Source organism: Meleagris gallopavo, chromosome 10 (assembly GCF_905368555.1).
Source record: "Meleagris gallopavo chromosome 10, MGAL_WU_HG_1.1, whole genome shotgun sequence".
NCBI classification, from domain to species: Eukaryota; Metazoa; Chordata; class Aves; order Galliformes; family Phasianidae; genus Meleagris; species Meleagris gallopavo.
Window position 1 is genome coordinate 2,378,121 of NC_139413.1, and position 20,063 is coordinate 2,398,183.

Genomic DNA, 20,063 nt, shown 5'->3' on the forward strand with positions numbered 1-20,063 from the left:
TTGTTGGACCAAAACAAGCTCTGGTGGCAGCTGGGGGCCCTCCTATTGAGGGGGTGCTGGAAGCCCCAGGCAAGCAGTCCCTGCCCTGGGTGGAGAGGCCCACAGCTGCCGCCTGCCCCGGTTCCTCCTGCGGCAGCTCAGTGGCAGTGGCAGAGTGCCTGGGACCCCCAGAAGGAGCTCCCTGTCGGGAGCTTCTGAGCACTGTGGCCAGCAGGGCTGGCTGAGCGGCCTGGGTCAGATGCAGGAGGCCTCTGATGGCAGGCGAACCAGTCCTGCCTCGGCACAGCGTAAGGCCTCTGAGACACGGCTGCATCTCCTGCAGCAAGGCTGCCTCAACAGCTGCAGCCATGCACAAAGCTGTTGCTTTTGGTGCAGTGATTTGCACTTTGTGCAATGAAAGCAGAGCAGAACAGCCACAGCAAAGCTGCTGGTGATGGGGTCCTGTAGGCCACAGACTGCAGATGCCCATCTTTTGTACCCCAATTAAGAAGCTGTTTGTGTTGGTGCTGAAGGAAGCCACCGAGAGTTAGGGACCTTAACTGTGACCATCAAGGAAAAAGGACAAGGGAATGGCTGTAGTTCTTCTAAGAGCACTTCTGGTGCTGGCTCTTACAGCTTTACTTTGCCAGACACAGAGCAAGTATGCTTTGTATCTTGTTTTCACCCTGCAGCCTTTCCTTGGTAGGCAACTCGTCTGCATTTTGCTTCTCTTGCTCTGATTGCCTACGTTTTCTTAGAGCCATGGCTGGGGAGAATGTTGAGATGGGAACTGCCAGCTAAGGTCTGGCTTGTGGCTGAAGGGAAGAATCAGCTTGTGCTGGTATCCATCAGCCCTGTCCACAAGTCGAAACAACGGAACTGAAAGTCAGCTCGTTGAGTAAGAAGGAAGAAGAGGATAAGGAAGGTTACTCCTCCCTATCAACACGCATTTTGGCTGAGGAGGAGCTTTCCCAAAAGGTGCAGCAATTCAGTGGGAATATACCTTCCTGTGCCCCTGCATGGACAAGACTCTCTGCTACGCAGACTACAGTGGGTGCACACACACCACATGCCAGCCTGAGGTTCTGCTTGCATGAAGTGGGGACACAGTGAAGCAGTGGGATAGAAAAGCCACCTTGAGCCTAGTGGCACAGTATGCAAATTACAAGGGAAAACAATCTCAAAAGGGAATTCTTCCAGGAAAACAGTGATTCCAGTTTCCCACGGGCAGTTTGCCAGTATGCAAAACTATGGCCTGGTCTTATTTCTGAGGTTGATAACGAGCGTTTTGGTTTGCATTCATGCCAAGTGAGGGACGAAAGCAGTACTAGAGGGGCCCTGCCTCGACTCAGGTGGAGGAGAGCAGAAATCAAATGGGATTACGTGGATTACATGGTCTGGCATGGCAGAAACACAGGAGCGTAATGCGACAGAGGACACTGGTGCACAGGAAACTGCGATGCCATCAGGATAGAAAGGGGCAGGACCCATCGGAATCACTGCAGTGACGGAGGGATCCCAGGAGCTAACTGCAAAAGTCATAAAACCCTCCAGAATTTGAGAAAATAACTAACAAATAATTGCAAAGCATCAGCAAGAAAGAGTACAGCCTGGGAGTATAGAAAAATAAAAGGTTTTATTAAGAAAGTAATTAACATAAAAAATGATGGATAGTATAATACAAATTATGGGTGGATAGTGATAGGGCAAGGGGGAATGGTTTTAAACTAAGACAGGGGAGGTTTAGGCTAGATACTGGGAGGAAGTTTTCCACAGAGAGGCTGGTGATGCACTGGAACAGGTGGCCAAGGAGGTTGTGGATGCCCCATCCCAGGAAGCATTCAAGGCCGGGCTGGACGTGGCACTGGGCAGCCTGCTGCAGTGGTTGGCGACCCTGCACGCAGCAGGGGTTGAAACTGGATGATCTTTGAGGTCCTTCTCAACCCAGGCCATTCTGAGAGTCTATGATTCTATGAAAATACTAATTGGTTATGCTCTCAATCATGTCAGAGAGCTCCTGAAGGAGCTCATCTGCATCCTTCCCCGGCTCCAAATCCTCTCCTCCTTCCAGATCTCCACTGGAGAGCTGCAGCAGTAGCTTCTCCAGGTCATCTTCTGCAGAGAAGGGCACTTTCTCTGCCCCGCTGGAGCACAGCTGCTGCGTCTTTGCTGCTGTTTGAGGAGAAGCTGAAGCGGAGCTGGAGTCCTCTGACTGTGCCACAGACTCTGGCCAGCATCCCAGAGGCACGTCAGAGGATTCCTGAAGGAGATCATCTGCATCCTTCCCCAGCTCCAAATCCCCTTCTTCCTCCAAATCTTCATCTGAGAGCTCCAGCAGTAGCATCTCATCCTCATCTACAGCAGAAAATGGCACTTTCTCAGCCAGGGAACCCTGTATATACACATATACATGCAGTCTGGGTGATGAGATTTAGTATTGCCTCCCTGCCGCAAGGCTTCCTGGAGTCTTTGTGCCCAAATGACACGCATGCTAAGGGCATGTCCATTTAAAACATTCAGATGCGGTACTTGAGAGTAAACAGAGACAATTAAAGCACTCTGTCTGATGACTGGAGATCAGTTTCCTTACTTGGCTACACGATCCTCACATTGCTTCACCTTAATATCTTGGTATACATCGCAGTAGTCACATAACCAATTGGTAGGGCATTTATGGAGACTGTGCCAGGGCTCAGCTACTCTCGCAACAGGGCGTCTTGTGATCCTAACTGTAGAGCTGCAGCAGCTCTCCTCTGCTTCCATTCTACTGCATCATACTATAGACAGCTAACAATAACCTTCACTTCACTTAGCAGCAACTCCTATACTTTCCACAACAGGAGAAAAAGGAAAGTTGCAGAAAAGATAAAAATGCACTAAAGAGGGAATGATCTTATTGCCGTGTTTCACTTACGCCTTTTGGAGTCTTTTTTCATGCCTGTATTTTGCTGTCAGCATTGCTCCTATTCTCAAAGTACAGCAGTGGGATAGGCTGTTATGGCCACAAGGAGATCCCTCACTTAATTCCACGCAAGAATGAAGGCTTTCTTTCCTGGGAAACTTATTTAATCAGTTACCTCTTAGTATCACATGAGAACTCCTCTGTAAATCCAGCTTACTGAGGGCACATTTCTGCTCAGAGATTTCCTGCCTCCTTCCACATGGGAAACATGAGTAAACACTTGGTACAAACCAAGTCAAATCGTTTTCCAGAAGAGAAGCAGGAAGTCCTAATGTTGGCAAGCTGCTATTCCAATGGTACAATTTGTCCAAATCCCCATTTTCACTAGAAAAAAAAAAAAAAATTAAAGGAAGCAGCTTCCAGTCTCAATGTGAATGTGCAGCACCTTATCAGTTCTGACACCCTATTAGCCATTATTAATGCAGGTGTGGGAGCTTGGAAGGCAGCAAGTGCTAAACTCATACTGGATTCAAGTCTGTCTTCAGCACATGTATAACTCACCACCTGCTCTTTTCAAATGCTGGCGGCTCCTACACACAGGGAAGACGGCCCATAGTACAACAAAAACCCTGCGAGAGTGCCCCTTCTTAGATCCAAAATGCCATTGCTGGGGTGGAGCCAGAGGTTACTAGCACATTCATATTCAGCTGTCTGAACTCTTCTGCAAAATCTGAGTTGGATGCTTTAAGACTATATTTGCAATCTGCTGCAGAAAAATCTGTGATAAATTACCAAAGCACTTTGAATGCCCCAACTTCTACTCAGTAACTCACTTGGAATTCTTCATCAGTTTTCCAGGTATGCACACTCGAAAAAAAAAAACCAAAAAAAAACAAAAAACAGAAAAAAAAAAAAACAAAAAAAAAACAACTCACAACATGTTATTAAGCAACAAGAGGAGCCAATGCAGAGCTAAGCCCCACTTCACATGATACACAGGAAGAACATGGGCAAAAATATAAAAAGAAAAATCATGTGTCCCATTCCAAGAAGAGAAACAGTTAATTCCTAATCCAAGTGTCATTGTTCAGCTGATTAGTAGATGGCACCTGGTAGAAAACAGAAGACAGTCATTACAAGACACACTTCACTAGCAGTGCCCTGAGCGTAGCCACACTGGACATCTCACAGACCTGTATGTTCTGCTCCAAGTAGGCCCAGATGAATATAACCCCAGCTGGAACATGCATCTGTCAGTGCTTACACACCTTGGATTTTCCATCCCACTGCTTCACTGTGCCCCCATTATCATACAAGTAAAACACCAGGGCTGTGCATGGTTCTACCAGCTCCTATCCAAAGGGGATAGGCTGGGCAGGCCTGGTTGGGGTAGGATGGCAAAAAAAAGAGAACTTTAATGAACACAACTGCGTTACTGAAAGGCCCTGGAGAATATACTAGAAAGCAATATGCAGGCAGGTGTAACAGTCTTTTACACAGGCCTTTACACAGTCCTTTTTCCTGCATTGCTACCTTGCGTGTCTGGTGTGGCTTTTGGGCATTAGGCTTCCAGCAGCACCAGAAAGATGCAATGCTGAACACCCTCACTGGGCACTGAGAACAAATTTTTGTTGCAGATGCTGATCACATTCTAACTCTAGAAATCACGTGGCTCAGCTGCACTGCTGCAGTCTTAGTTACCTTTGTAGAGATCAGAGAGAACTGTACTTGAAAACTTAAAGTTAAAAAGCTGATCACTGACTGGCAACAGAGATGTGGTCTAGCACTTCTACTGGATAAACCTGCAGCAACTCCAGTGTGCTCTACTGAAAAATATACATATATCATTCTGAATAATACTGCCAGTCCTAAGACCAAAATTTAGTTCCTAAAATCCCATGATGTAGGTTTAAAAATATTGGAGTCCCAATAGTGCGGTCAGCAGAACTCTTTGCCTGTATAGTCTCTCTGATCCCTTGTTCCCCTATACTGCTCACAAAGGCATTCAAATCCCTGTGAAGAAGTGCATTTAGGTGCTGTAGGACAGCATCCTGCTCGTGTAACTACTGCAGTAAGAACTACGGCTAAAGCAGTTATGGATCCCCAGTCAAATTAATACACTCATTTTACATTCTCTTGGAGAAAAGGTGGAACACTCAAACATTCTGTGCACAGGGATCTGGAGAGCCACTGCTCATCGCACCAGAACACAACTTCCCAGCCTTGGTCTGGGCTGCTGTGTACAATCAGCACCCAGGAGACCTCGGAGCCCTGCTGTGGTGGATGCAAAAGGAGACTGTGAGGATCTCTGACAATGTTTTGGGGAGGTGCATGAGGGACAGAGCATCACTACGGTGCATGTACGCGCCTGAACAGGTGGCCTTGCTGCGGGAGCTGCAGCTGCGCCTCAGACGCCTCCCGCTGCACTTCAGCAGGAAACTCATCATTTCAGTTGTGGACCTGCGTGGCCCAGAGCTCTGCTATCACCTGGACTGCTGAGACCTCAAAGCTGGCACTGAAGCAGCATTCCTCCTTTGTTCCATTCAGTTTTTTATTTCGGGTTCCTAGCTCTCGGAAGGAGAAAACAGGATTGTGCTCTGTACTGAAAAGAACACTGAGAGACAATAACTGGACAATAATAACAGGCTTCTACCTATTGCTTTCAAGAATATAGACATATCAACACAGCTCAAAAAATAATTTTAATAGAAAAATAAAAAGTATCCTGGTTCTGTTTTCCCAGAGTGTGAAATACTTCTCTGCAGAAGATGACTTGGAGAAGCTAATGCTGGAGCTCTCAGGTGGAGATCTGAAAGGAGGAGTGGATTTGGAGCTGGGGAAGGATGTCGATGAACACCTTCAGGAACCCTCTGACATGCCTCTGGGATGCTGGGCAGAGTCTGTGAGGCAGGAAGGCAGAGGACTCCAGCTCCGCTTCAGCTTCTCCTCAAACAGTGGCAGAAATCAGGAGGTAGGAAGCTCAACAGATTCAACAGTGGGAAGAAAGTGTGTCAGCTCCTCCAGCACCACCTGTGCCGGACACAGCACGAAGAATCAGTGTGGATCCCAAAGCTAACAGGTAATAAGTTGCTTGAGTACTTCCCTGGGGAAATGCTAGCCCTATCAGTAAATTGAGTTTGCATGGGGTTTGGTTCTTGTGCATAGGATGAAAAAGTTTAAGGCTACAAAGTCCAAAAACAAGGAGGTGCCAAAGAATGCAAACAAGTCTTCTTCCATTCAAATCACGATGGCTTTGGTATTTCCCACCCAAAGATCCATTCCAAGAGGCTCTGTTCTCCTATTTCTCTCGTGTGTTTTCTGCTGTATACTTCTGATGAGGAGTCTTTCTTGTGCTGCGTATAGGCTGACCTTTGTCTTTGCTCAGCTTTGTGCACGTACAAGCACATATGTACGTCTTTCTAATTCACACAGCACCTCCATAATGTGTAGGCCAGTTTCTGTTAAGAAGAGCAGGGAATTGAACGTCTCGTGGTTAAGCTTACACCAGCTTTGTTAAAGAAAATTGCATAGAGGATGAGAAGAGCTCCAATCCTGTGTGGACTGCACACCGTAGCCTTTCTCTCAATAGTGGACATGAAGACACAAAGGCACACAGTTTCCAGAGGTGGTCAGGGTTCTCTGTTTTTGCTGCTATTTTTTTTCTTAGTCATGATGTTTTCCATGATCTTCCATGTTCTTCCATGCCTAGGAAAACTGAGGAGTTCCATATAATTCATAGTGACTTCCAACAAAGGAATAAGTCATTTCAGAGCTGGATCCCACAAGTCCTGACCTACATTTGGGATTCTCAGCACAGTCTGTGGCACAGTCAGAGGACTCCAGCTCAGCTTCAACTCCTCCTGAAGTAACAGCAGCAAAGACACAGCAGCTGTGAAAGGTGAGACAGGCTCCATCAGTGAAAGTAAAAAGGCAAGAAGGCTTCACAGTGACTGAGAATAAGGGGGGTGAAGGGGAATAGTTAGAGATAGTTTACAGAAGCAAGAATGTAGAGCTGGTTAGAAAATATGGGATGGCAGACACTGTGTCTGCGATAGTGAGGGGGATGAAGGCCATAAAGATAAGTGTTTGAGAACAGCCCAAGGACATTTGGCAGGGAGGTGATGAGATGTCTACAGGGCAAGAAGAAACCGGTTAGGGGAGACGTCCCCCTGAAAGGCCAGGAGTTTGCAGCAAGAAAGGTCAGAAGCCTTCACGAGGAAGACAACAAATCTTCATCCCACAACCCACTACGCACGTGCAAGAACGGAGGGTCTGCCGCTAACGAACTCTCAGGGGTGTAATGAATATGTATCCAAATTCCAGGAAAACTACTGATTATGCATTAGTTCAGCCTACATCTCTAGCACGACTTTTTCAGAAGGTGAGCAAGTCAGGCGGATCTATCCCTCTTGCACCTGGTGTCCGCGCAGCATTGAATAAACCGTACCTGCTTTGTAATTTTACTAGGGTTATAGAGTTTGATTCCACACATCAAGCTGTGCTTCACCGGGGCAGGGAAAGTTCGCTTCTCTGCAGAAGATGACTAGGAGAAGCTATTGCCGGAGCTCTCAGGTGGAGATTTGGAGGGAGAAGTGGATTTGGAGCTGGGGAAGGATGTGGATGAACTTCTTCAGGAGCTCTCTGACATGATTGACAGCATAAGTGAATTGTCATATAGTGCAAAACCAGAAAAAGGAAAAATACAGCTAATACTTTCTCTCTTGGATTCCAAGAGGTTGTATATCTCTTACTGAGACTTTGCACTGAGTCTGAAAGCTGGAAGTTGAACCGGTAGAAAATGGCAGCAAACTCACTCCCCTGCGCTGTTTTCCATGCGGGCCTGACTTGTGATCCTGAGGACAAAGAAGCTGAGTTGTGCCATACGCAGGCATAAGGCAAAGACCATGTGATACTCAATGAGGTCATACTGCGATGACCTCGAGTGCCCAGACTGGCAGCCCGCAGCATGCTCAGGGGATGGCTTGCAGGATGCACACGGGCCTGGAGAGCCGCTGCTCATGGCTCCAGAGCACAACTTCCCACCCGAGGTCTTGGCTGCCATGTTCAGTGAACACCCAGGAGAGCTGGGAGCCCTGCTGTGGTGGCTCCAACAAGAGATTGGATCTCTGTCAATGGGTTAGGGAGGGATGTGTGGCACTGAGCATCGCTGTGGGCTTCCTGTGCATGGGTGCAGCTGTTGAGGCAGCCTTGCTGCAGGAGATGCAGCCGTGTCTCAGAGGCCTTACGCTGTGCCGAGGCAGGACTGGTTCGCCTGCCATCAGGGGCCTCCTGCATCTGACCCAGGCCGCTCAGCCAGCCCTGCTGGCCACAGTGCTCAGAAGCTCCCGACAGGGAGCTCCTTCTGGGGGTCCCAGGCACTCTGCCACTGCCACTGAGCTGCCGCAGGAGGAACCGGGGCAGGCGGCAGCTGTGGGCCTCTCCACCCAGGGCAGGGACTGCTTGCCTGGGGCTTCCAGCACCCCCTCAATAGGAGGGCCCCCAGCTGCCACCAGAGCTTGTTTCGGTCCAACAAGAGGCACCCCAAGTGACGGTTGGAGGCCGTCAGCCCACAGCCAGGCAGAGCGTGCTGATAAATCGACAAGAGAGATCCATGTGAAAACACTGGGAGGCGGGGGGGGGGGGGGCGAAATCTGCCAGGAGAATCAACAAGGAGGAACTCCAGCCCAACTCCAAGCTGAACGGCAGAGTAAAACAGAGGCTGCCAGCACAGAGGCAAGACCTACCCTGGCAGTTTACGGGGCTGAGAAGAAGACACCGAGCACACTTCCTCCACCTGTGGCTTGCAAAGTGAAGTTGGAAGAGCCAGGGCACAAAGTCAAGCCTTTGGAAGAAATCCATATTAAAAACCCGGCAGAAATCAGGAGGTAGGAAGCTCTGCAGATTCAACAGTGGGAAGAAAGTGTGTCAGCTCCTCCAGCACCACCTGTGCCTGACACAGCACGAAGAATCAGTGTGGATCCCAAAGCTAACAGGTAATAAGTTGCTTGAGTACTTCCCTGGGGAAATGCTAGCCCTATCAGTAAATTGAGTTTGCATGGGGTTTGGTTCTTGTGCATAGGATGAAAAAGTTTAAGGCTACAAAGTCCAAAAACAAGGAGGTGCCAAAGAATGCAAACAAGTCTTCTTCCATTCAAATCACGATGGCTTTGGTATTTCCCACCCAAAGATCCATTCCAAGAGGCTCTGTTCTCCTATTTCTCTCGTGTGTTTTCTGCTGTATACTTCTGATGAGGAGTCTTGCTGCAGAAGATGACCTAGAGAAGCTAATGCTGGAGCTCTCAGGTGCCTGGAAAACTGATCTTACTGCCATCATGGCAACGTGGTGGGATGATTCACTTAACTGCAACACCACCGTGGAGGGCATTAAACCTTTTAGAAGGGGTAGACAAGGTGAGAGGGCTGAAGGAGCCGCACTCTGTGTTAAGGACTATGAGGAGCTCCCCCTCAGAAACAGGAACAGGTAGAGAGCCTGTGGGTTAAAAATTAGGGATGGGGCCAATAAGAGACAGCTGGTCAGAGTCTGTTACAGACCACCTGATCAAGAGGAGCCTCTTGATGGGGCCTTCTTGCATCAGCTACGAGAACCTTCATGCTCGCAGGCTCTCATCGTAATGGGACATTTCAATCGCCTGAATATCTGCTGTCAAGACAGCACGGTGAGCTGTAAGCAATCTTGGAGACTCCTGGAGAAGTCCTTAGAGACAAGGTAGGGGAGCAAAGCTGGCTATTCTTTACAGATGCCTTTCTGAGAGCGAGAGCTTTCCATCCCTCAGAATAAGGAAGCAGGCAGGGGAGGTAGGAAAGCGGCAAGGCTTGGCAAGCACCTGATGGTCAAAGCAGGGGAAAAGAAAGGCAAATACAGACAATGGAAGCAAGGGCGCATCACCTGGGAAGAATACAGGGATGCTGTCTGGACTTGCAGAGATGGGATTAGGAAAGCCAAGGCACAGATGGAACTGAACTCGGCGAGGAATGTGGAAAACAACAAGAGGGAAATCTACAGGCACACAGGTCAGAAGAGACAAGCCAAAGAAAGTGTACCTCCTCTACTAAATGAGAGAGAAAAACTGGCTACAGTAGTTATGGAGAAGGCTGAGGTACTCGGTGTGTTCTTTGCCTCAGTCATTACTGGCAGCCAGGATTCTCACATCCCTGAACCTAAAACTCTAGGTGGGAGCTGTGTGAGCAAACTACCCCCACTGTAAGGGGAGAACACGAGCAAGACTACCTTGTGAGACTGACTTTGTCTAAGTCCATGGGGCCAGATGATGTGCATTCCAAAGTGTAGGGGAGCTTGCTGATGTGGCTGCTGAACCGCTCTCCATCATATTTGAGAAGTTGTGGCTGTCAAGCGGAGTCCCCAGGGACTGGAAAGGTGAAAACATCCCTCCCATTTACAAGAAAGGAAGGAAGGAGAAGTTGAGGAGCTACAGACTGCTGAGCTTTAGCTCTGTGCCTTGGAAGATCAATCATGGATCAGGTCCTCCTGGAAGACATGTTAAGGCACATGAGGAATGAGTGGGTGATCCGAGACAGCCAGAACAGCTTCACAAAGGGAAAGTCTTGCCTGACCAATCTGACGGCCTTCTAACTTAAATGAGTAAGTCCAATGTTATGGTAGAGATCTTAAGTAGTAAGCTGTTCTTTTATTTAACGCCTTGCCTGCAAGCGAGCTCACTTATAGCGGTGCTTCATACGTGTAACAGCCAACAGATGCTCCAGTTTGCAATGATCAGAGCTCAAGTCACTAAGTTTTCTTCAGCACTGCAGCAGCGTTTGACGAAAGTGAGAGTGGTGTTGCACTTCTGCTCTTTCTTACCCTTCCAAATACATCCATTTAAGAGCACTGCTACTATTATCCTTCCAAATATGTCCTCTAAGTACACTGCTATTTGCCCTTCTGAGCACGTCCATTTAAATAAACTGCTACTTCATAGCTATGTCCTCTTTCTTCACTAGAGTAAACACTGCTGACTGTTCCAAATTAAGTCCTGTTTGTCTGTTGTAGAAAATCCTGATAGCAGCTGCTTCATGATGGCCAGGGCCCTATGCCTGGGAGGACAGCGGTTGTTCTTGCTCATGTCTGGGAAGTGCAGAGCACCACATGGAATTGGAGAGTCCTGAAGCTGGGAGGCCCTCTGGAGGCCGTCTGTTCCATCACTTCACAGAAAAGCATTTCTGCTGGCTGTCTCAGTGCTACAGAAGGAAGTGCAGCACTTGGGATCATTGATTCCGGTTCCTGAGTTAAGTAAGGTGCTCAGTTTTTGGTTTGTTCATAGAGCTCAAGCCTGTTAATGAATAACACATTCACTTTAATTTCCACTTGTAGTGCCACCATACAACAGTTTTACTGTGTCTTGTACAGGAAAATGTGGCTCCGTGTTCCCCTCAAGCAACTCTACATTCCGCACAACTATCAAGTAATATACAGTAAGTCTTCACTGTGCTAAGTGTAGGAAGGAATACACTGCTTGATAGTATTTAGAATTTATCCTTGTGAGAAACAGGGATAAGTACTCGAAGTCTGGTTGTTGTCAGTTTCAAAGCAGCTTTACAAACAGTTGATGCTTGACGGTACCTTTCTTCCCGATAAAATGAGGCTTACGTGACTTTCCCAACATTGTAGCACAAGTCAGTGGTAGGAATGCAGGTCTTGGGATCTTGGTTTTTAGCTTTCTTTGCTTTCCTTAATAAGCCTTAGCCTCTCCCTTTTCTTGTGTTTCTCAGGTCAGGGGCCCCTTTAATTCTGAATTCCTCAGAAGAGTGCTGTTGGAGTCTGCTAATATGGCTTAGATGAAGCTCAGCCACTTCTGAAGATGTTACTTGGTGAAGCTGATTGTAGAATCCTAAGGAAGTTTTCTATCTGAAGTCCCTATGATAAGAACAAGGTAAGAAAAACAGCAGCCGTTTCACAAACAGATGGGCTTGGCAGTGATCTTAGAGATTGTTCTTTGAAAGCATAATGCTAGAAGCAGTGTTTACACGACAAGGTCAAGAAAATAGTTGTTGGTTTGAATCCAGCGTAGTACTTGTCCGTGCTGTAAAAAGACCATGATCTGTCAGAGGCAGAATGCGGGATTTAAACCTCTTTAACCACCACGGCAGATCCTGAAACAAATAAGCATGATGTGGGCAGGCTGACCACTATGAAGTTCAGCACGTTCCCTGCCGGATTTGGAAATTCTGTCAATTCCTCGCTGTATTCCACTCCTGACCCACACTAGGGAAGAGAGCTACAGTTGTGCTGTTCTGAATTCACTGCAGGAATTTCAAATCATTGCAACAAATAAACAGCTTTCTGTACAGGAACACTGTTCTACTGTAAATTAAAGCTGTATATAGAATGTCCGCTTAAAATTTCATTACCGTGTGTATGCCTACGGCTGTACTGCTCAGTGTAGGCAGGGAGGTGGTGATGGTTTTTTCTGGTTAACTAAGAGATTTTGCCATTTCACTGTCTTATGGCGGACCTACTTCTCAACTTTGATTCTATTCTAGAAGAGCATGGCATACGTATTCAATCTCCGACAGAACACAACTAACTCGCTAGGTTTCACTAAGACAGTAAGTTAGTTGACTCACGTGGAGTAACATCCTTGCAATTCTCAAGGTCCAGAATTAGTGTAGAAGTTGAGAGCTGGGACAAATCTCAGCACATTGCTAAAGAGCTGTGAGCCCTTATTTGCTGAACACATGTACTCCACCTCTCTTCAACATTCAAAGAATGCGATGTACTCCAGAGTTCAGTAGCATGGAGTTCAGGCTGTGACGGTGCTCAGGGCCAAGCTCTCATCCCATTGTGCTGGCCAGGACCAATGCACACAGACGTCAGCCACACCTGCTTGCCCTTCTGTCTGGTGAAACACAACCGCGGTAGCACTAACCACTCACACACACAAAACTTGGCCCAAGCCTTTCTTTTATACTTGATAAGTGGAAGCAGTGCTGGAATTCCCAGTAGCTCATTCGTAACGCTTTTGCTTTTATTGTTAATTTGTAAGAGGAATTTTGTCACTACTGTGCTTGGATACTGGGACTTATCCATACGTAACACATGTCATGTACTTGGAAAAAAAAAAGAAAAAAGCAGTAACACAAAAGACCAACATGGCTTAGCAAGGCGGAGCAGCAAAGTCCATTTGAACATAAAACAGCTGATACCACTAGTGAGTCCCAGTGCACTCAAGGGTTTAATCAAACGATGACATTATACAGAATATTTAGACAAGATAAATATTCTGTAAATTCACTACAACGTGAAGAAGAAAATAAAAGCTTCACCTTCTCCCACACGATCTGAGGAATGGGGCACAAAGCAACAGATTGATCCTCAGCAGACTGCTGAGCTTCACTGACAGCTCTCCTGCTCAAGGGACTGGATGTTGCCTTTGCTGTCGCCCTGGGAAGGTGTGCTGCAGCTGATCTAGAACTTTCTCTGAAAACTGAAAGCCCTTCCAATCACAACACTCCCAGCCCCTCTGGATTAGGTAGAGGTGCACTAACGGTCTGCACAAGGCATCGCTTCTCTAGAAGGCAGTGAATGTGTTATTTGACCAAAAGCTGGAATGCCCCCGCTCCCTTTTTCTTCTTCCATCCTTCAGGCGTGTGGATCTGGGCTGCGACACACATGGCTGTAGACCTGGAAGGCAGCACGGGAGGCTGCTGCCCCTGTGCCTGCAACGTCTCCGTGCCATCTGGAGCTGTGCCCCTGCTGTCCTTCACTTAGAGGAAGGGTTCCAGTGCTTTGCAATGAATAGAGTGCCAGTGGGAACACGGCCTGCTGACCTGCAATAAGGACAGCGGCAGGAAGCCACAACAAGTGCAGAAAGTCCAGCCGCGGTGGCTGAAGCAGGTGTCTGTCCTCGGAAGAACCACAGGACAGACTCAGCTGAATGCCTGCTGATTTTCCCAAAGCTGGGACCCTTCCAAGTCCTGAGCATTTCCCAGCTGGAGGCAGCAAGAAGGTGAGGCCTCAGCGGTGTCTGATCGGGCAGCGCCATGTGTATACCCAGGGTTCCCTTTCCCCGGGGCAGAATCCAGCTCTTGCTCTTATTAAACTTCACGTGGCTGCAGATTGCCCAGCTCTCAAACTTGCCCAGATCTCTCGGCAGGGCTTTTCCACTCTGGACGCAAGAGTCAACAGCTCCTCCCCATCTAGTATTCTCAGCAGATGTGCTCCAAGCACCTTCTAGTCCTACATCCAAGTCACTTCTGAAGACATCAAAGAGAACTGGCCCTAAAGCCAGTTAGACTTAGAGGCTGTGAATATTGCCGATTCTGAAAGCTTAAAATAACACCCTTGGGTGTTCTTGGTGTTTCTTTCTGCAACCTTGGATCAAGTGGGCGTGTCTTTCCTTCGACTATGATGAAAGCACGGAAGGGATGCGTACGGTTGCTTGGGTCACAGTCGTTGCTGGGATGGGAAGGCCTGGCCTACAGCTTGGTACCAGAGCTGGTGCTCTGCTGTGCGTGCTGCATCGCAGATTGAGCTCGGGGCCTTCCTTTGCGAAGAGAACGCTGTGAGATCACGTCAGAAGCAGCGCTGTGCTGTGGACGTGAGCTGGTTGCAGCTTAGACTGAGCGGGCTGAACAGGTGAGTTGAAGTGCTTGCTGGATGGATGCTGGAAGGTGTTTCAGGAGAAAAGCCAGGCTGGGGACCTTTTGGTCCTTGCGCTGCCCTTGCCGCCTGCCACCCCGCACCCTGCCAAGTGATTGTTGCCAGGGGTATTTGATTCCATTTCAGATTCCGTAGGAGCACACATTTCAGAAAGAAAGAGGGAAAGAAAAAACAGAAAGAGAGAAAGAGAGAGAGAAAGAGCGCGTATTCTCCCAGAGTGCCCCTCTGCCCCGAGAGCAGGCTCAGCAGCTGTAGCAGCAGCCTTCCTGTGGCAGGGATTCCCGGAGCCTGGTCAGCCACCAAAGAGGAAAATGACAGAGAGAACAGGAGAGCAGGTCCTCCCAGTGCAAACACAGGAAGGAAGGAGTTCTGGATTAAGGGAAAGCCATCCCGTTCTAATCGGTGCTTCCTAAAAATCAAGCGTCAGTGATTTGGGACCGGCCTCCGCCTGAGCACATCTTTATTGAACGGGCTGTGCCAAAGCGTGCCTTGTTGCTTCCGTGGTGTGCAACGTTTTCTGTCCTGATCCAAGGCTGGCATTTCTGCCTTCTCCAGCATACGTTGAATGAGAACTCACAAGAGCAATGGTGGTGGCAAGGCAGGCACTCAGCTGTGAGCTTGACTCTTCTGTGACATCAGCGAGCACAGCACAGTGTGCTCAGGTGACACACGTGAGCCTTGAAGCCACCAAGGCGCCGTGCAGCTCCGTGGCCGTGCCTGTCCCGTGGCTGCGCCAGCCCTCTGCTGAGGGAGCACTGTTGGCTGTGGGAGTCGGTCGCGTGTTCCCAGCTGTCAATCACTTCCACGATCCACTGAAGGTTGCTTGAGCGTTGGGATAGTTCCTGTACGCAGCTGATGTCGAGGCATTTCCCCCCGCCCCCCTCAAGAAACCAATCGAGCAAGAGAAGAAGGCCGGGAAAATGCTTATTGCTCACTATTTTTCACCTCTCGATACTTTCTTTAGGGTTCCTTGATTTCCCTGATCAAGCCAGGAGAAGGCTTGCCGTCCAAGAAGGAGCGAAGGCAGCTCTTTCCAGGAGTGGCAGAAGTCCCTGTGGAGAGATCCTTGAGAACCTGAGCTTGTTCTAGGAATTTCTCCAGCATGGCCAACCAGGGAGGTGGTTCTTATTCCCCTTCCCGCTCCGCATCTCGCAAGGTATGCTTGGGTGCTTTGATTTTTTCTGGCTTTTCTTGAGCGTGAAAGAGGGAGGGGTTGTGTAGGAGGATGCCTGCTGCCCTTTGGTTCACTGAGTACCCGCTTATCTTCTGGGTTTGGTTCTAAGAATGAGACCTAATATCACGGTCGATTCTCAAGTTGTGCTCTTCTGTTGTTTGTTTTTTCAGATTCGATTGAATCGTGGTGAGATGTGGAGAAAACGGAAAGCCTCCGAAGGTAAGAACTTCTGGTAATGTAGCGTTGGGGTGCCTTTGTCCAAATATGACTGCATGGAGGGTATTTCTGATGTCTGAGAGAGGAAAATTGCAGTTCCATGCCGGCTGCAGAAATGGCAAAATAATAATAATGAACAGCTAAGGGGCACACTGAATAAAATATGCTTGAGAATTGGAAGGTTGTGGTTGACAGTTCTGACACTGTCCTCCAAAGAGCTGTTCTTCAAGTATTCCTTGTTTTCTCTCTGTCAGAAGGTGACGGGAGTGGCATCCCAGTGAAGCGCAGCCTTGCTGAAGCACTGGGGAAGAAGGTGGAGGTTGACAAAGCACCAACGAATGCTACAGGTATGCAGCGGGCATTGCAAATTGATGCTCAGATTTTCGACTTAGGCTTTGTGTTTCTTCTAACTAGCACGAGAACAGACAATACATGGACATTCCTTCTATCACACTTAATTCCTTTAATTTATCCGCATTTTCATAAGAATGCTCTAGAAATGATTTAAAAGGAAAAACGAAAGCAACCTGGTTCTGTTTTCCTGGAGTGCTGAATCTCTTCTGATGGCTGCTATCAGAAATGCGGTCTGGGGACGCGGTATTTGTCCACTTGCGCATCTTCCGTCAGCCCTCCCAAGGTGCACGATGCTTAGGCACAAGTAGAACAGAACCACTGCTAGGAACAGGAGTCCGAGATGCTAATGGAAAGATGCAGTCGGAAAGGAACAGGATAAGTTAGCGATTTTGTGTAGCAACTCTCTGTGGAGGGGCTGGTCTTCAAAATGGTACAAGCAGCTCAGGAGAGGAGAAGGATTTGCCGACTGCCGCTGTCCCAGATGCATTTCTGTGAACACTGCAGATTGGCTTTCCTTAGTACTGTGACAGATTTTGGAGACTGGAAGTACTGTTGGATTCTCTGTTCATCTTGGTGCTTCTCATTTCTCAGTGACCCCAGAGAAGGCTGCTAAGGCTACGGGAGACATCCGTGTGAAAACACTGGAGGAAATCCGCCAGGAGAAAGCGAATCGACGAGGCGGAACTCCAGCTCAGCTCCAAGCTGAAGGGCAGTGTGAAACCAAAGAGACTCGACCTTCCCAGGCAGTTTGCATCTCAGCTTTCTCCCAAGCCCTGCCTCTGAGAAAACGTAGGCAATCAGAAGACGGGAAGCAAAATGCAGACGAGTTGCCTCCCAAGAGAAGGGTTCAGGGTGAAAACAGCATGCAAAGCAGTCTCATTCCATCTGTTGCTGGCCAAGTCCAGTTGGAAGAGCCAGTGCACAAAGCCGAGCCTTTGCAGGAAATCCATATTAAAACCCTGGACGAAATCAGGAGGGAGAAGGCTCTGCGGGTGCCGCAGAGGGAAGAAAGTGTGTCGGCTCCTGCAGCCCCACCTGCACCTGCCCCAGCACGGAGGAGACTGATCCGCATCCCAAAGCTAACAGGTAATAAGTTGCTTTAGTACTTCCCTGGGGAAATGCTGGCCCTATTAGCCAGTTGAGTTTGCATTGGCTTTGCTTCTTGTGCAGAGATGAAAAAGTTGAAGGCTACAAAGTCCATCTTTCAAAAGCATGTATCGACTCCTTAGAGTAAGGGCCAGTTTCTGTCCAAAAGAGCAGGGAATCAAACATCTCACTGTTAAGGTTCGATCGGCTTTTTTGAAAATAAATAAGTAAATAAATAAAAGTGTAATGGATGAGAAGAGCTGAAATGCTGTGTGGATTGCACACCGCAGCCTTTCTCTCGGTAGTGGACATGAGGACAGAAACGCACAGAGGAAACAGAGGTGGTCGGGGTTCTCCTGACTGTTTTTGCTGCTGAACAACGACATTCTGTTTGTTTCTCTTCCAGCAGCTGCAAAAGAAGCAGAGGCACACGTGGAATGCAGCACAGCGGTTCCAGAAGCTGTGTGCGCACCTGCACGGAAGCGCAAAGCAGCTGAGATGTGTGGCTGTGCTGTGAGTGCCACCGCTGATGGCACGGAGGAGCCTCCAGCTAAAACTGCAGCTGTGGTAAGGACCGTGGCTGAAGCTGTCGTGGATCCCCAGTCGTAGTGAACTGGAAGTTTTACGTTTCTCTTGGGGAAACGCTGGAAGACTCCAACGTTCCACAGGCCTTCTCTGTCCCTGGAAGCCAGGAGCTGCCTGCAGGATTCCTGCAGTAGCCTTCCAGTGCTCATTAGAGGCACGGCGGCGTTCACGTCATGCTCTGTGATTCCGCCCTGCTGGGATTTCTCTGTGGTGTGAAGGATTTTGTCAGTTAGCGCTGTGTTCTCTAAAACACCGAAGGCCCTTGGTAACCTTGAAGGGAGTCTGAACTTTCTTTGGCAGCACTGGGGCTCTGCCTTTGGGTTAAGGCTCGGCAGTGGCAGAGGGGATGCAAGGATGCGTGGAGGAAGAAGCTGCTCAGGAATGTTTCCCTGTGCATCAGTCTTGCTGTCTTGTTTCTCCCTAGGCTGCTGCTCCCGCCCGGCCAGAGGACATCCTGGTCAGTGTACGTGAAGCAGACACACCCCCAAACAGGTGATGACCACAACTTGCTTTTTTTCTTAGTCACCATGTTTTCCCTGATCTCTAAGTTCTTCCATGCCCAGGAAAACGGAGGGGTTTGATCTCATTGGTGCCAACAACCATCAAAGAAGTTGGTCGTCAGAAATAATGTCCCGATTGCTAGTGGATGGTTGTGCATTTAGATTGTTTTCTTAATGTTGGTAAGCGTTCCAGAGCCTTCTTGGGTTCTCTGAACGCCTGAATGAAGATGAGGTGAAGTCGTTGCAGTTCCTTGTGAAGTGATAAACGAGCTGTGGCCAGCTATGCTTGTTGGTGCTCAAGAATGCCACCTCAGCAAGCAGAGACTTTGACAACCCTGCTAGGAGAACAGAGAGAAGAAGGGATGGATGGAGATCAGACTCCTGGGCTGGCAATCAGTCTCTGCTGAGCATGTCCTGAGGAAGAGAAGTGTAGTAGTGAACACAGATATCTGGGGAGGTTGGCTTGCTCCCATTATTACAGTGCAACTAATGAAGGCGGCAAAGTGCCTCTGGCTACAAAACTTGCACCATGCTTGCTAGGCCCCAAGTGCTCTGTCTGCACAGATCATTTCCCACTGAAAACCATGCCTGCTTTTGGATTGGACCTTAAGTGTAGCCCCAGGTTAAAGGAGTGACAACCCCCATATTGGTAGGAGTTGTAGGAAAGGTGAACCATAGATTTTAGAGCTGGTCTGGAGAAAATGCCTCTCCAGTCCAGAAGTGTCAGGTACTGATTTTTCTCTTCCTTGTTCTCCCAAGGCCCGACCTGCATCTGGGATGCTGGGCAGAGTCTGTGGCCCAGGCAGAGGACTCCAGCTCCACTTCAGCTCCTGCTGAAGTAACACCTGAGACACAGCAGCTGTGCTCCACCGGGGCAGGGAAAGCGCCCTTTGCTGCTGTAGATGACGATGAGATGCTACTGCTGGAGCTCTCTGATGAAGATTTGGAGGAAGAAGGGGATTTGGAGCTGGGGAAGGATGTGGATGATCTCCTTCAGGAATCCTCTGACGTGCCTCTGGGATGCTGGCCAGAGTCTGTGGCACAGTCAGAGGACTCCAGCTCCGCTTCAGCTTCTCCTCAAACAGCAGCAAAGACACAGCAGCTGTGCTCCAGCGGGGCAGAGAAAGTGCCCTTCTCTGCAGAAGATGACCTGGAGAAGCTACTGCTGGAGCTCTCCGGCGGAGATCTGGAAGGAGGAGAGGATTTGGAGCCGGGGAAGGATGCAGATGAGCTCCTTCAGGAGCTCTCTGACATGATTGAGAGCATAACCAATTAGTATTTTCATAGAATCATAGACTCTCAGAATGGCCTGGGTTGAGAAGGACCTCAAAGATCATCCAGTTTCAACCCCTGCTGCGTGCAGGGTCGCCAACCACTGCAGCAGGCTGCCCAGTGCCACGTCCAGCCCGGCCTTGAATGCCTCCTGGGATGGGGCATCCACAACCTCCTTGGCCACCTGTTCCAGTGCGTCACCAGCCTCTCTGTGGAAAACTTCCTCCCAGTATCTAGCCCAAACCTCCCCTGTCTTAGTTTAAAACCATTCCCCCTTGCCCTATCACTATCCACCCATAATTTGTATTATACTATCCATCATTTTTTATGTTAATTTCTTTCTTAATAAAACCTTTT

At 48.7% G+C, this 20,063-nt stretch overlaps 1 protein-coding gene across 1 annotated transcript; it reads left to right on the plus strand.

The window, feature by feature from the left end:
- Positions 1-15,301: 15,301 nt before the first annotated feature.
- On the plus strand, positions 15,302-20,017 carry LOC146543681 (zinc finger CCCH domain-containing protein 11A-like). The gene is made up of 7 exons (XM_085231662.1): positions 15,302-15,675; positions 15,864-15,912; positions 16,167-16,256; positions 16,855-17,349; positions 17,756-17,916; positions 18,359-18,426; positions 19,194-20,017. The coding sequence occupies exons 1-7, from the start codon at positions 15,622-15,624 to the stop codon at positions 19,708-19,710; spliced, it is 1,434 nt and encodes a 477-aa protein (XP_085087788.1). The 5' UTR covers positions 15,302-15,621; the 3' UTR covers positions 19,711-20,017.
- Positions 20,018-20,063: the final 46 nt, after the last annotated feature.